The sequence below is a fragment of the Paroedura picta genome, chromosome 2 (assembly GCF_049243985.1).
Source record: "Paroedura picta isolate Pp20150507F chromosome 2, Ppicta_v3.0, whole genome shotgun sequence".
Taxonomy (NCBI): Eukaryota; Metazoa; Chordata; class Lepidosauria; order Squamata; family Gekkonidae; genus Paroedura; species Paroedura picta.
Genome location: NC_135370.1, coordinates 113,010,505 through 113,026,843, shown reverse-complemented (window position 1 = coordinate 113,026,843; position 16,339 = coordinate 113,010,505). Strand labels below are relative to the sequence as shown.

Sequence of the window (16,339 nt, the reverse complement as noted above, 5' to 3'; positions counted from 1 at the left end):
TGGGGCCTGAGCAAATTTTGGCCTGTCACTGGTAATGTTGGGGGACATATGGGGAGAGGTGATCCTTCAGATATGCTGGTCCCAGACAGATTAAAGCTATGAAGGTCAGTACCAAAACCTTGAATATAATCCAGTTTTCAAGCTGGAGCCAGTGTTCTTGGCCAAGCACTGGTGCCATTTGTTGCCTTCCACTAGATCCCCATGAGGACTCATGCTATTGCATTTTGTACCAGTTGGAGTCTCTGAGTTAGACTCAAGGGATGCCCTGCATAGAGCGAGTTGCAGAAGTCTAGCCTGAAGGTGACCATTTTGTGGATCACCATGGCTAGGTCGGGTGTCGAGAGCTAGGATGCTAATTTTTGTGCCTGGCATAGATAGAAAAATGCCAGGCAAGCGACATTTGAGATCTGGGCCTCAATCAACAGGGGGGAGTCCAGAATCATGCCCACAGGTCACAGGAGTCAGTTGGACCCATCAAGAACTAGTATTCTCACAATCTGTCCCACATTGTGTTGGTCTAGCCAGAGGACCTCTGTCTAGGGTGGATTCAGTTTCAGCCAACTCTGCTTGAGCCAGTCCACCACAGCTTCCAGGCATCTGGCCAGGTTGTCTGGGGATGTTGACAGATGACCATCCAGATGAAAAAATGTGTGTATTGTCTCTATATATGATGTATTAAAAGGAAACTCTTTTATTTGTTATTACAAACGGATTAATAATTTGTGCCCAGTATGGCTTGTGTCACTTTTTCTTGATTAGTAACCCTTTATGCCTCGCTACAAATTGATTTTAAAATTTAAATGACGTTCAGAAACATTGGGGGATAAGCAGTTGTTCAAAAGAAGAAAACCCCATTCTATTGAGATATTAGCAACAGTTGTTGAAGGTTTTAATTTTTTTGGCATTCATATTTTTGTGTTTAGATCTTGAAGCAGGATGCTGCCATGGAAGCAATACAGCTTGATCTTGATCAGACAAATGAAGAACTTGACAGATTGAATACAAGCCATTTGGATGAAAGATCTCAACTCATTCAAGACCTTCAGAGACGTGAAAGAGAAATTGACAATCTAAAAGAAGTTTTACTTGAGAAAGACAAAGAAATTTCTTCTCTTTCTTCCAGTATGACTGAATATTCTGAACAGATTAATATTCTGAAATGCCAGATCCAGTGCAAAGAGGATGAAGTACGAGAGATGGAAGAAGCACGGACCAAAGCTGAAAGGGAAGCCCAGTTGTTGAAAGATGTACAAACAGCAGACATGAAAGATGCAAGCACAAAAATTTCAGCGCTTTCCAAACAGTTTGATGCAATAGAATCAGAGATGACAAAGATGAAAGCTGAGAATGTGGCTAAAACCAAAGAAAATGAAGAGCTTGTGCAGCAAATCCAAGAGACCAGCAAAACAATTAAAAATCTTCATTCTGACATCAAGACCCGAGATGTAACATATAACAGCAAGCTCATAGAATGTGAGTCACAAATTAAATTGCTTAAAGAACAAGTAAGTAAATCAGCAGAAAAGTTGCAAGAAGCTGAAAGAAAATACAGGGAGGAAACAGATTATCTCAAATCCCAACTTGATGAACATATTTCTGCAAAGGAGAAACTATGTACTTTGCTAGAAGAGAGAGAGAACAAAGAGCAAGGTTTTGTGAATGAATTGAAATGTGTGAAGGATTTATATAATCAACTAATTTTAGAAAATGCCAAGAAAGATGAAGAATTGGCTAATCTATCCAGACAGCTTGCTGAACATTCCGAACATCTAGAAATCACCAAGAGGTCTTTACAAGAAAAATCAGAGTTTATAATTTTATTGCAAGATACAATAAAAGTATTGGAGCAGCAAAAGGAAAAAGAAATGCTTAAGTTAGCTGGAGATCTGGATGCCAAAGAGAAACAGTGGGAAGAACTCAATAGTGAGTTACATAAAAAGCAGGAAATAATTAATAAGATGAAATCAGAAATAGAAAACAACACTCTAGCCAGTAAGCAGTTGAAAGCAGTTCTTGAGCAGAAAGAAAAAGAGGTTGTTGATCAACTCAAAGCTAACGATGTTCTTAGGAATGAGAGGCATACCATGGAGAAGGAAAAGCAGCAGCTCATCAGTGAGAATGAAAGTTTGTCAAAATTACTAGATGTTAAAGAATGTGAACTGCTGAAGCGTGCTCAGACCTTGGCAGAGATGGACAGCAAGTTGTCTGACAGTACTCTGGAATTCCAAAAAAGGCTTTCGGAGGTCAGCTGTGATAAAGAGACTTTAAGGAACAAGGTTGATGAACTGGCAGACCTTATCAAACAGAAAGAAAATTCCGTTGCTGAGAATCTGCTAGAAAAAGAAAAAGAGTGCAGTCAGTTGACTGATCAGCTATTGAAAAGCAGGGAGATGACAAAACAGTTAGAAGACGAAATTCAGTCATACATCACTCAGCTGAAGAGTGCTAAAGACAGAGAGCTGGAGAAAGAAGTGATGCTAAGTCAGAAAGAGTCAGAATATAATAAAGTGGTCCAACAACTTGGTCAGGAAGAAGGAAGAATATTGTCATTGGAGAAGCATATTCAAGACATAGAAATGGATGTAAAAGTAAAATGTAAATGTTTAGAAGAAAAGACAGTGCTTAATGATGCCTTTCTTAAACAAATAGAAGAAAATCAAGTCAGTATGACAGAGTTAGAGAAGCAAATAGAAAGGCTTCAGGGTGATGTCATGCAGTTGTCTCAGCAGATTGAAGAAAAAGATCCTGCTCTACAGTCTCAAGAACTAGAGTTGGAGAATCTTCACAGGCAGATTGCAAAGAAAACTGAGGAGTGTGCAGCATTAAATGATCAACTAGCATTATTAGACAAAGAAATAGATGGTTTGAAATGTGAAAAGGACAGTGTTTTGGCTATTTGCAGTACAAAGTCAAGTGAATGTGATGCTCTTCAGCATCAGTTGATACAGCATCAGAGTGAAATTATGTCCCTGAAGCATGAAGCTCATATACTGAAATTGGAAGATGAAAAATTTAAAACTGATATTGAAATAGTCAAGGCTTCCTTAATGAAAAAATGTGACGAAACAGCTGCCTTAAGTGCAGAGCTGTCACAGCAAGGCCATAGTATTTTAGCCTTGAAGGGCCAAATTGATAATCTGGTCACTGAAACAGAAACATTAAAAAGTAGTATTCAGGATAAAGATGCTCTTATTTCTCAGAAAGATGTTTTTATTCAGCAAATGAAGGAAAACAAGGATGCCGGAGAAAATCAATATTTGCAGATGATTTCAGATTTGCAGAGTCAGGTCCAGGTTTTAAATTGTGAAGCTCGTCAGCTTCAGCAGGAAGTGCAAGGCAAAGAAGGTAAACTTAAAAAGCAAGAACAAGAATTAAAATTGCTTAAAGATAAATGTGAGGAGTCTGATTTGCTTAGAGTTCAACTAGCTGAGAATATGGAAATAATTTCTGATCTTCAAAACCAGCATAAAGCTATGATAGAAAAGATAGAAGAATTAAATAAGTCAATGATACAGAAAGATGACTTCTTAAAACAGAAGGAGGAAGAATGTATTAATCTGCAAGCTCACATTTCTGAGTCTTCCTGTATGCACCAGAAACTGGTAGAGTCAACAACCTCTGAAATAGAACAACTGAAAGCAGATGTTTTTGAAAAAGAATTTGTATTACATAATACTTCATTGCTTAACAGTAAATTAAAGACTGAACTTCAAGACATACAGATTGAGTGTGAGACTTTGAGGAAGCAAGCTATAGATGCAGAAGAACTGAAGTTGAATCTAAAAAAAGAAATAAGGGATCAGAAAAAAATGATAAATGATATTGGCGAGACACTGATGGGAAAAGCTTCTCTTTTAGATAATACCAGTCTAATTAATAAGTTAAGAGAGGAGCTCTATATAAAAGAGGAAAAAATTCAGCTGATTTCTCAGCTTTACAGTCAAATTAATGAACTCACTCAGGAAATCCAAAAGTTAAAAGAATTAGCACAAGAAAAAGAAAATGCTTTCTTGTCTTTGCAAGACAAATTTGCTGCTCAGTATGAACAAAAAAATGACCTTAGTGCTACCTTGGATAAAAAAGAAGAGTTTATAGCTGGATTACTTAGTTCGTTAGACCAGAAAGATGTCAGTGTGCATCTAGCAGAAAGCAATGTTCATGCTCTTACTAATGAGATTGAGTTGCTTAGAGAAGAACTGGGGGAAAAGGCCACTTGCTTAAAAAAATTGTTGCAAGAGAAGGATGAAAGTATTGCACTTAGCCAGAAGAAAATGGACTCTTTGACAACTGATCTAGATTCTGCAAAATCAGAATACCAGAAAGCACTAGAAGCAGTGGACCTGTGGAAGTTAACTGTACAACAAAGGGATGTAGCTCTTCAGGTTATACAGGAGAAATGCACTGAGCAGGCAAAGCAGATTGAGTTCTTAGATTCTGAGCTCAGCATTTTACATTCTAAATCCTCTCAAGAGTGCCATAACCATACACTTTCAATAGAAAAACTACAACAGCAGATTGATTTGTTAATTAAGGACAAAACTCTTTTACTGGAGAACATTGAAAAACTAAGTATAGAAAACAAAGACCTGGTTATGTTGAAGAAGCAGTTGCAGGAGAAATGTAAAGAAGTACAAGAATATCAAGAAAATAAATCACAGCTACAAATAGATGCTATTACCTCGCAGCTGAAGCATGAGAAAGAACAATTGCTGATGCAGGTTAGTGTGAAGGGTGAAGAGGTTGGTGAATTAAAGTTTAAGGTTGAAAAACTAGAACAAAGTCTCCGTGAGTCAGAAAACAGACGGGTGACAGAACTTGATAGGGCAACTCAGCAAAATGCAATTAATCTTGAACAACTGAGCAATTTAGAAAGGGAAATAAAATCAAAACATGATCAGATTCAATCTGTATGTCAAGAACGGGACCTGATTAAAAAAGAGATGTCTGAACTTCTGTCTGTGTTATCAAGTAGTAGGTATTTCATCAAAGACAGTGATTGTATTGATGATCAGCAAATAACTGAAAGTACGACTCTACTAGAAAAATTATCTCCCCTGATAACTAGAATTCTCAATGAAGAAAGTGAAGCAGTGGTGCTGCAAAAGACCCTTTTAGACAGAACCAAGGAACTAGATGAGCTAAATAATCAGCTAAAAAGCATGCAGTCCCTGAAGCAAGAGAAAGAATTGATGGAGATTGACGTTGAGAAGGGTAAAGATGCTCACCACTCTGAGACTGCACATCTGTTAACGGAACTGTGTCCTGACAAGGAGGCATTTTATACACAGCAGTCAGTCTGTGGAGAAAGGGAAAGTGCATTAACAAACATGAAGGAGGAGGTTATTTTGCTTCAAGAAAAGATTGTTATATCACAAGAAGAACTTGAAAATGCACAGAAGATAATAAATACTGACTGTCAGAGAATAGAAAAACTTTTAGAAGAAGTAGAATGCAAAAACCAAGTGATAGAAAATTTAACTTCCCAAACTAACCAGCAGAAGGATTTAATTTCTTCCCTAAGCCAGCAATTAAAAGAGAAGGATTGCTCAGTTACACAGGTCATGGAATCCATGTCTAATGAAATGGTAAAATTTTCTGAAGAGAAAAATATACTTATTTCCAAACTGGAACAACTGGAAGTCACTGAGAGCAGTGCTATCAATGAGAAAAATACATTATCACAACAGCTTGATGAATGTAAGAAAGAACTTGAAAACTCTCAGTTTGTGCTTGGCAACAACGATGCTGTAATTAAAGATTTAATGAGTGAGAAGGAGCAGTTAAATTTTACTCTGGAAAAATTTCTTCAGGAAAAAGAGAATTTGAAAAAGAAACTTCAGGCAGCTTTGGTAATAAGGAAGGACTTAATTCAGAGGATTGAAAAGCTTGAGGAGAATGGACAAGAGGCACTAGAAAGGGAAATAAAAAAATCAAAAGATTTACTGGAGCAAATTGATACATTAATGAAGCAGGGTAAATGTGCTGAAGTCCGAAACAAAGCTCTTGAAGCACAACTTGAAGTCCTAAAAGAACAATCGATAGCAAAAGATGCCCAGATAAAAAACATAAGTGAAATGTTGACTGCTAAGGTGCTCCTTTTGGAACAACTCCAGAAGAATGTTACAGAACTCAAAGATGTCATTGCTGAACAAAACAATAAGAATGTGATATCTCTACAGGAGAAAGAGGCTCTGATTGAACAGTTGCGGTCTGTGCTCAATGAGAGAGAGATCACATATGGAATGGAATGTTCTCAGCTTGTCTCGGCTATAGAAAATCTCAAAGCCGAACTAGCAAAGAAAGAAGAAACATTAAAGGAAACAAATGAGGCAGAAGAGACCTTTAATGCTGAAGGCTCTTGTACTGACACCACTTATCTTCCAACTGAAATTAATCAAGTTGATCAGTTGCAGAGGGAGAAGAAAATCCTGCAAAAGAAACTTCAAGCATTGCTTGTTGCCCGTAAGGAGAGCACTAAAAAAATTCAGAAAGAAAGGGATGCGCATGCTAAGCTGCTAGCAGATTTTGATCAACTAAGTAAGAACTATGAACTGTTAAAAAAAGAACACAGTGCACTCCAGGAGATTCATCAGATGAAGTGTAAAGAATTTGAATCTAATTGGTTGCTTTTATGTTCTCTAAAGAAAGAGATGGAAATTGTTACAGATGTTCCTTGCAATGAAAATATGGAACATAAAATACTGGGTTCAGTGGAGCTAAACATGAAGGATCATACTGTGGTAGAAAAATCAGAAAAGAGGGTGGCTGTGAAAGAGGCTGAGTTATTGGGCCTCCACAGTAGGTACACCAGTCTTGTGGAAGAAAACAAAGACTTCAAAGAAGAATTACAAGAAAAGCTGTTGGAATGTGAGTGGAATTTAGAGACTACAGTAAACCTGAAGAACACTAGAGAACATCTGAACCAGAATTATGAAGAAAACGAAAACAGTATGCCAACTGAAAGAGGTCAATTTCAGCACCAACAGAAAACACATGAAAATGAATTGATGGAAGTTAAGAAAACTGTGGTTGAAAGTGTGGATAATGAACAGGATATTCTTCTTAAAAAAAGGGAAGATAAGCTGATCAGTAAGGAAGAAATTGAAAGCTTGAAACATGATATTCAACAAGCCAACACACAAATTGCAGAGAGAAGTGAAGAGATTCAGTATATACATCATTCTCTTAAAGATCTTAAAGGCCAATTTGGTCATGGAAAGGAAATAATGAAAGAAATTTCTCAGTTGCAGCAAAGTTTACAGGAAAGCCAGGAAGAAACAGAACATTTCAAAATGGTATTTGAGAAAATGAAACATGAAAGAGAAGAGTATGCCAGCAAATTAGAGAAATCAAATACAGAATTACTAAGTATAAAAGAAGAGTTAAGGCACAGCTGTGAAGAAAATAAAAAATTATCAATGGAACTAAATCGGCTGCATGAGAAACATTTACCAGCGTCTAATGAAGGAGGAATTGTTGAAGTATGTGTGGAAAGTAGAAGAGTAAACAACATGGAAGCTGTATGCTTGCGTTCGGGCAATCAGATGCAGAACAGGGTTCAAGAAAAAGACATCTCATGTCAGTCGCGAGATGTCACCCAGGAACTGATAGAAAAACGCAAAAATGGAGATGACCATCAGCCACAAGAACAGAAGTATTCTGCTGCAGAAAAAACCATGGAGCTTCTCCAAAGAAAACTCCAGGCTGCTTTAATATCACGTAAAGAAGCTCTGAAAGAAAATAAAATATTGAAAGATAAAGTGGACTTGCTAATGACACAAAGCAAAGAATTGATTAATAAGACTCAAGCCCTCGAAAATATTGTGTCTGACTTGAGCAGAGAAAAGCAAGATATGACTGCTACTTCTTCAGTGTATAAAGAGAATGAAACTGTTGTGACAGAAAATGCTAGGTTATTAGTTGAAAATGAAAATTTGAGTGCTGCGTGTGAAAGCCTTAAATCTACCATGGAGACTATAGTCCAAGAAAAGGAGGCTTTTTCTTTTCAGATGAATTCTTTGAAAGATTCTCAGACAGTTGAATTGACAGGTTGGAAAGCAAAACATAATGAATTAAAACAGGAATATGAGTCTTTGCTACAGGCTTATGAGAATATTAGTAGTAAAATAGCAGAAATGAGGCAAGTGATTGATCTTACAAGAAAAGAAAAGCAAGATGCTCTTCATCAAGCAAGTGAACTCGAATATGAAAAACAGCAACTTAAGAAGTTGCTTCAAAAGGCAGCTGCTGAAAATGCACATGTCAGTGACCAACTAAAACAGCTTGTTGAATCGAAACAGAGAAGAATTGATGAACTGAATGCTGAATCAGAAAGATGGACATCTGATAATCAGTCACATTTGGAAGCATATCAAGAAAAGGCTGTTGAGAATAAGCAACTAACAGAGGAAAATGAGCAATTAAAAGAAATGTTGGAGGCCTTAAAGCAAACATTAGCAAAAACTCAGAATGAAAATGAGACTCTCTGTAAGGATTTCAATCTAATAAAAGCTGCTTTGAAGGATCTCCATACACTGGAATTGGATGAGTTTGATGTGCAGTCTGAGTTTAGTGATATTGAGAGAGAGCCATTATTAAAGCATATCCATTTATTAATTGAAGGGATATCAGAGAAAAAGAAAAGTGTACTGATCTTAAAACAAGAGAATAAACTTATTTCAGAGAGGTTAAAGGATTTGGAGGAATTGCTGTACCAGAAAGAAATCTGTTTATCAAAGTTAAAGAATGATAATTATAAAAGGCTTAGTCAGGACACAGTAAGCCTGAGTGAGAGAATTAAGATACTAGAAGATGACAAATGTCTGCTTCAGGAAGAATTGGAAAATGTTCAAGAAACAGCTAATAAAATGAAAAATGAGAGAGAATTTTTGGAGACAGAGTTACTCAAGCACATGAAAAAACTAGATAAGACAACTGACCAAATAAAAGCAATGCAGGTACAAAACAGTTCGCTTGTGCAGCAGTTGGAAGATTTAAAAGTGGAGAAGAGCAGTGTGATTAGAGAGAAAGAAGAACAGCATCTGTATCTGGTGAGAGTATTTGAAGAAAAAGTGAAATCTGCTCAGAGAGACAATAATGGGACGAAGAACAAAACCAAAGAGTTGCAAGAACTTTTAAAAGAAAAACAACAAGAGATCAACCAGTTACAAAAAGATTCTATTAAATACCAGGAGATGATTCTAGACTTGGAAAAATCAGTGAAACTTCAGCAATCAAAAAGTGAAAAATTAGAGAAATACGTAAACAATACAGTGGAAAAACTTTCCAAATCAGATGAAGAGATCCAGAAACTAACTATAAAACTGTCTTCACAGAAAACTTTGCTTGAGGAGTCTAGGGCTGAAATAGAGCTTCTAGCTGCTGAAAACATACATAATAAAAAAGAACTTAAAAAGAAAGAGAACCAAATATTACATCAAAAAGAGGAGTATGTCAGACAATTGGCAATTGACCTTCAACAGCTGAAAGCAGCTTGCCAAAAAGAATCTTTAAGCATAGAAGAAAAATACAATGCCCTTCAACAAGAGAAAGAGCACATCCATGGTGAACACCATAAGCTGCAAGAAGAACTTGGCATGATGGATTCTCATAACAAGAATCTTCAGGCCAAGCTAAATGATGCCTTAGCTAGATTAGCTGCTTTTGCTAAATGTATGTCTTCCCTTCAAAATGACCGTGACAGGGTCGTTGGTGAAATGAAATCATGGGAAATGCAGTTTAAAGAAGCTATTGAAAATAAACAGCGACAGATAGATGCCAGCAATAAAACAATAGCATTGTTACAAGAGGCAATAAAGGCAAAAGTTACTAAGATTCAGGAACTGGAGTGCAAATGTTCTGAGGTGCAAACTTCAGTAGAAAACCTTTCCAGAATGAAGGAAGAAAATGCCATTCTTCAGAACAATCAGCGTGAACTAGAAAATGTTCTCCAATCAAAAGAAGATTCTCTTCAGGCACTGATAAAGGAGAAAAATTCTTTTAACCATCTCATAAAAGATAATGATATTCTAGAAAAAGAGATGGAAGCCCTGCAAAAAAAATGTACACAAAAAGAACAGGAAGTACAACAGCTCCTTTTGGAGAAAAGTGAGCTCCAAGCTGAGTTGCAAAAACAAGTTTCCATTTGTGAACAAATGAAGGTCATGCTGAATAAGAAAGATACAGAAATTTCTCTTCTCATTTCATCAAAGGACACAGAAATTTCTGCCTATCTAGCTCAAATACAGACTCAGAACAGACAGCAAGTTGCTGAGTGTGAACAGCAGGTAAAGGTTCTGCAAATAGCCAAAAAGCAATCTGATGAAATTTATCAGAGGCTACAGAATGACCTGAAAATTGTGCAGTTGAAAGCTGACAAAGCTGTTCAAGACAGAGCCGAGATGGTCAGTGAAATTGATGCCTTTAAAAAGTCCATGTCATCTCTTCAGTATAACCGAGATTCCTTGCTTTCTAAGTTGAAAGATTTAGAGCGAGAGCATCAGACAATTTTAAATGAGAAAGAGAACCTTGTAGCTGACAGTATGAATGAAAGCCAAGCTTTGAAACAAGAAATAAGGAAGCTTCTGAATCAAGTAGATGATCTTCATTCTGAAAATGCCATGCTAATGGCACAACTCACAAAATATAGGGAAGACCTGAACCAAGTTTTATCCTTGAAAGACCACCAGTTGAAAGAATTACTTGCACAAAAACTGGAAAGCATTAAGTGTCTTGAACAGGAAAAAACTGAGCTTCAGAAAAAACTAAAAGAAATGAAGCTGACAGTGGAAGTGCAGGAGGAGATCATACTGTCCCTAAGGTTGGAAAATGAGAAATTAACAGCAAAGGCTCATGACTTAGAAGTTCTCGTAGCATCAATAAATAAAGAGAGGTTGGCTTCTGAATCCAGAGAGCAATTTCTTCCTCAGGAAGGTGATGGATTTCATCAGAAGAGAGGACACATCTTCAGTCAGCAACTTGAAGAAACACATGAGAAACAATTAGAACTATTCCAGCAAGTAACTGATAAAAATGCAGTCATTCTTGATGACAGGCATTATACAACTGCTTCATCTCTAGAACGTGAAGCTTGTTTGCCAGAGAATGCATTGGCAGAAAAGCAGATATTGGACCTTCAGAGTCAGAATAAAGAACTGAAGTCTCAAATTGAGTCTTTTGGAAAAGCTATGACAGCCCTCCAAAGTGACAGGGATCAGTTAATTGAGGACTTCAAGGTACTTCAAAGCAGATATACCTCTGAAATCAGGTCTGAAAAAAGCAGAGCAGACAGACTTGAAAGTGAGCTTAACGGTATCCAATCAAATGTTTTCCATTTGCTCAAAGAAAATGCTGTTTTGAATCAGGCATCAGAAGAAACTAAAAACATCACCCTTGAACAGTTAACTGAGGAAATTGGAAACCTGTGCAAGACATTAAATACTCAACACCTTGAAGTTAACAGGCTTTCGTCTGAGTGCCAGAATTATAGTCAGCAGATTGATGCCTTTTCCAAGGCTATGGCCAGTCTTCAAGATGATAGAGACAGACTTCTCCAGGAACTCAATAAACTCAGAATAGTTCACGAAGCAAAACAGGGCATGAGTTCAAGTTCCATACCTTCTAACTACATACGTGAGATTAGTTCTTTTAAAGATAATTTGGAGACTCTTCAGATGGATAGGGAGATACTGGTAAGTTTTAATAGGTGTGTTGTCTTACAGTAGTAATAAAGATTAATTTTTTAACTTCCGAAAATTTAATATTTGAAACAGCACACTAAGTAACTGTTTCTACATTGAGATTAAATGCTGGTTTCAGGCAATGCTTTCACTCAGTCTCACCCAATTCTTGTCCTAAGTACATCCCCCATTGCACACTGCTTTTGGCTAAACAGGTTTCATGAGCTGCAGCTTAGCCTTTTTGGAGGGCCCAAGGGTGTTTGATTTTATCTGAAGGTGCTTAGCATGCAACTTCAAACATTAAGTTTGAAAATGTTTTATTGTTGCACTGTCAGTTTCTGAAACTATATAGAGATAAGCCCTTTAGTGTTTGTTTTCTTAATCAGTTTCTTCTCCTGTAGGCTAAAGAAGGAGCTAGTCCTGCAACGGCTGAGATATCAGATCTAAAATCCAAAGTTTATGATCTTGAGAGAGACTTGAACCAGACAAAGGTTTTTCAAGAAGAATCTGAGAAAGAAAGAATCTCATACCAGAGTGAATTAATTGGATTACGGTAAAATGTTTAAGTATGGGCAGTAAAGGATCTTGTGTATCCATTTTCCCATGTGTGAATGAGAGCTTTTTCTCTTTTTTTTTTCCTTGTAAGCCTCATTGTGGTTGGTTTGTGGAGTTCATCAGAAGTTCAGTATTGATCTGTATTAAAGCCTTGGTATTTTGAAAAATATGAGGTTTCTCTTGGGGGCAGGGAATAGGAGATAGTGGTTTACCACCACTGCTGTAATGTTACCACGAGTAAGGCAAACAGCAGGTATTCCTGGCAAAACTATACTTGGTGATGCACCTGGTATAAATATTTTTCCAGGTTAGGAATGTAATATGGAAATTACTCATATAAACCAAAAAACTTGCATTTATTCTGTCTTACCAGTTGCATAACAGACCAGTGCTGTGCATGCCCTTATGCATTGCCTTGTAATTGATGTATTGTTATTTTGATGAGCTGTATGTTACAGTACATGACATCTCTTCAAACTTGTGACCAGTAAAACCCTAATCATTATTTTAAAAACTATTAGAATGCCAATATATTTAATTTTTTAAATTTATTCTCGGCATGGGGCAGCTTCCAATATAAGATAAAACAGCACAATAAATAAATTACAAACAATTGTTAAAATTATTAAAAACATTTTAAAACAATCAAACATACAGCTGTATGGGCAAACTAGAACTATCAGAATGTCTTGGCTTTTCCATGGGGGAGGTGCCTATATGTGTTTAGTTATGTTGTCTAGACTCTAGAGGTTCATTGGCCCCAACCAAATGCCTGGCAGAAGAGCTCTGTTTTACAGGCCCTGAAGGTTTAGTTCCAACAGGGCCCTCAGCTTTTCCAGGAGCTCATTCCACCAGGCCAGGGCCAGGAATAAAAAGACTCTGGTCCTGGTTGAAGAAGAAGAAGAGTTGGTTCTTATATGCCGCTTTTCCCTACCCAAAGGAGGCTCAAAGCGGCTTACCTCCGCTTTCCTCTCCCCACAACAGACACCCTGTGGGGTGGGTGAGGCTGAGAGAGCCCTGATATCACTGCCCGGTCAGAACAGCTTTATTAGTGCTGAGCCCAAGGTCGCCCAGCTGGTTGCATGTGGGAGAGCGCAGAATCGAACCCGGCATGCCAGATTAGAACTCTGCACTCCTAACCACTACACCAAACTGGCTCTCTTGAGGCCAGACATACCTCTTTTGGGCCAGGGGAGAGTTTTATTCAACACAGTTGTAATATTTTTATATCTAGGAGGGAAAAAAATCTTCTGCTGGCAGAATCTCGGGCACTTCAAAATCAGTTCCGGGCAACTATTGCAGAGAAAGACAGACAGATTGCAGAACTGCAGAGAGTGCATTGTGAAATGGAACCTCAGGGATCTGGGTCTGCTGGCAGTGTTCACTCAACGAAGGTAATACAACCAACTAAAAAACCTGCTCCAATAACTTTTAAACATTTCCAATGCAGATAATGTTTTATGTTTCAAATTTAAAGTTAATAACAGCTTTGAGTGGCAAGCAGTACTCAAATGATCCTTAAAATAAACTTATCATTCCTTCTCTAGCTAGTTTTTAATCTATGTTGTATAACAAACTGAAGTTGAAGACAGAAGTTGATGTTGGCAGAAAGAGCCAGTGCTTTAAATGGGATTGTTCTTCCTATCATTATTAGTATACCACATTTTGTTGACTCTGTTAAGAGATTTGGAGTCTTGCTAAAACCAGAAACAGGTTTCCATGAGAACAACAAAAAATGCTTTTTCCAGCTGAATCTGATTAGGAAGCTAAACCCAGAGGTATGCTGATTCATACTTCAGTACCTGTAGGTAATATAACTGTAACATGCTTTGCATGAGCCTGACCTTGAAGATGATCTGGAAATTAGAGCTGGTATAAGGTACAGCAGTTCATTGCTGTGACCATGTTACTCTTTTCTTACGTTGCATCACTGGATGCCAATTAGCTTCCAAGTCCAAAAAATGTGTTTGTGCTCACCTTTAAGGTCCTTTGTTACCTGGGGCCTACATACATGTGTGTATGTTCCTGTGCATTAGCTCTCATCTCTTACTATCAGTCTTCCACATTATTCCATAGACTTAAATTTTTTCATTGGTTTCTCCTTCAGTGGGGAGAAGTCATTCAACCTGGTCATGTCACACCTCTTCTTGCTCAGGTAGGGCTATGCAGATTTTATGTGGGCCTTATTGGAGAGATCGTAGGCTGACCCTCCAGTTTGAGTGGTCATAGGCTGACCCTCCAGCCCATAGGCTTGACCCTCCATCCTTACTATTTAGGTAGAAGGCTACAGCTCTGCTCCAAGCCGTAGGAAGTTTTAGAAAACTTCAGACATCCTTAAGAAGACTTTTTAAAGCCCAAAACAAAAGAAGAAAAAGAGGACAAAGAGAACTATTGGGGAAACCTCAGCCTGTTAGCACCTAGGACTGTGAAAGTGAAACAGGGGCCAGTGAGAGGTGCTCCTTTAGCAGCAGCAGCAAAGAGACCAACAACAGTGACTGGAAAGGGGAAGAAGGAAGCCAGGGAGTGGACCCACCAACTGAGGTTTCGGAGGCAGGAATGTGGCTGCAGAGAGCTTACCAGATGTGGCAAGATTGGCTATGTGAGAAGGGTGACCCAAAGCTTCAGATTACTGCCTCCTAGCTGCACAGAACAACAAAGAGTAGGCACAAGCTGGCCAGTGGCCACAAGACTGGACAGTAGAGCCTGGCAAGGTCTGCTGTGCGAGGGCTTCTGCTTTTTCTCCTGACCCTTCAGCATTATCCAGGATGGGAGCTCTCACCATTACCAGCCCAAGTAGGTCAAGCCTGCAGTGGCACTGAGGAGCAGTTGCAGTTCATTAACGGCTATTGCCAAGAAGTTCTATACATTACCTGAGGGTGCTGTGAAGGACCTTAAGGTGCCTCTAGTGGATGCACTGATGGTGGTCCTGCACTCTGAGGCTGTGCTATCTAAGGAGAATGACCTAAAGAACTCAGTGGGCAGAAAGAATGAGGCAGCAACCCTGGCAATCAGCATTGGCAGTGTTCTCGAGTTTTATATGTGCCATAGTCCTGATCTGCTGTAGAATCTGGACATAAACCCACTTAATATTAGGAGGTACCTGCTCAAGGTGAAGACAGTGCCAGAATTTGCCTCTGATGCTTTCCAGCCTCAGCCCCAAGATCTCAGGAGAGACCCTTCCTGTTAAATCAAGCAAGCCAGCACTTGACTCAAAGCGGCACATTAGAAGAGGTCCCTGCAAATGGACAGTTCAAGGGAGCTTCTCAGTCCTTTTCACGGTTTCCAAGAGATCCAGGGACTAGAGAGCATTAATAAACCTAAAAAGTCTCAACAGCTGGGTGAAAAGGCGAATGCTGTGGAATGCTGTGCCCTATGCCACATCCTACAAGTACTGCAAAAAGAAGTCATGCTGAACTCTCTAGATCTCAGGGACCTTCAAATCCCTGTGCATCCAGATTCCAAGTAATTTCTCTTTTTCTTTGATCAAGGGCACCAATACAGAGCCCTGCTCTTTAGCCTCTCCTAAACCCTAAGAATTTAGAGTTTAGGCTCTTGTGGCGCAAGAGCCTCTTGTGGCGCAGAGTGGTAAGGCAGCTGTCTGAAAGCTTTGCCCATGAGGCTGGGAGTTCAATCCCAGCAGCCGGCTCAAGGTTGACTCAGCCTTCCATCCTTCCGAGGTCGGTAAAATGAGTACCCAGCTTGCTGGGGGGTAAACGGTAATGACTGGGGAAGGCACTGGCAAACCACCCCGTATTGAGTCTGCCATGAAAACGCTAGAGGGCATCACCCCAAGGGTCAGACATGACTCAGTGCTTGCACAGGGGATACCTTTACCTTTACCTTTAAACCCTAAGAGTGTTCACCAAGGTCACGGTGGTTTTGGTGGAAGATCTGTGACAGTCGGGTGGATGTGTGACAGAGGGGAATCCATGTGTATCTCAGCTAGATGGCATTCTTATAAGGATACACTGACATCTATGAAATTCAAGGGAATGACAGTGGAGATCCTACAAGCACATAGTTTTCTCATCAGTAGCCCAGAGAGCCACGTGTGCTCCTTGAAGGACCTAGTACACCTTGGAGGCAGGACTTGCACACATCTGGCA

At 38.8% G+C, this 16,339-nt stretch overlaps 1 protein-coding gene across 3 annotated transcripts in view; it reads left to right on the top strand.

Annotated features, from left to right (window-relative positions):
- Window positions 1–16,339, top strand: part of LOC143830140 (uncharacterized) — a 68,071-nt gene that overhangs the window by 41,755 nt on the left and 9,977 nt on the right. For all 3 annotated transcript variants that reach the window (XM_077322117.1, XM_077322116.1, XM_077322118.1), the window contains 3 exons: window positions 924–11,690; window positions 12,080–12,231; window positions 13,468–13,627. In XM_077322117.1, the coding sequence (XP_077178232.1) occupies window positions 924–11,690; window positions 12,080–12,231; window positions 13,468–13,627 (11,079 nt within the window). The remainder of the gene's footprint in view (window positions 1–923; window positions 11,691–12,079; window positions 12,232–13,467; window positions 13,628–16,339) is intronic.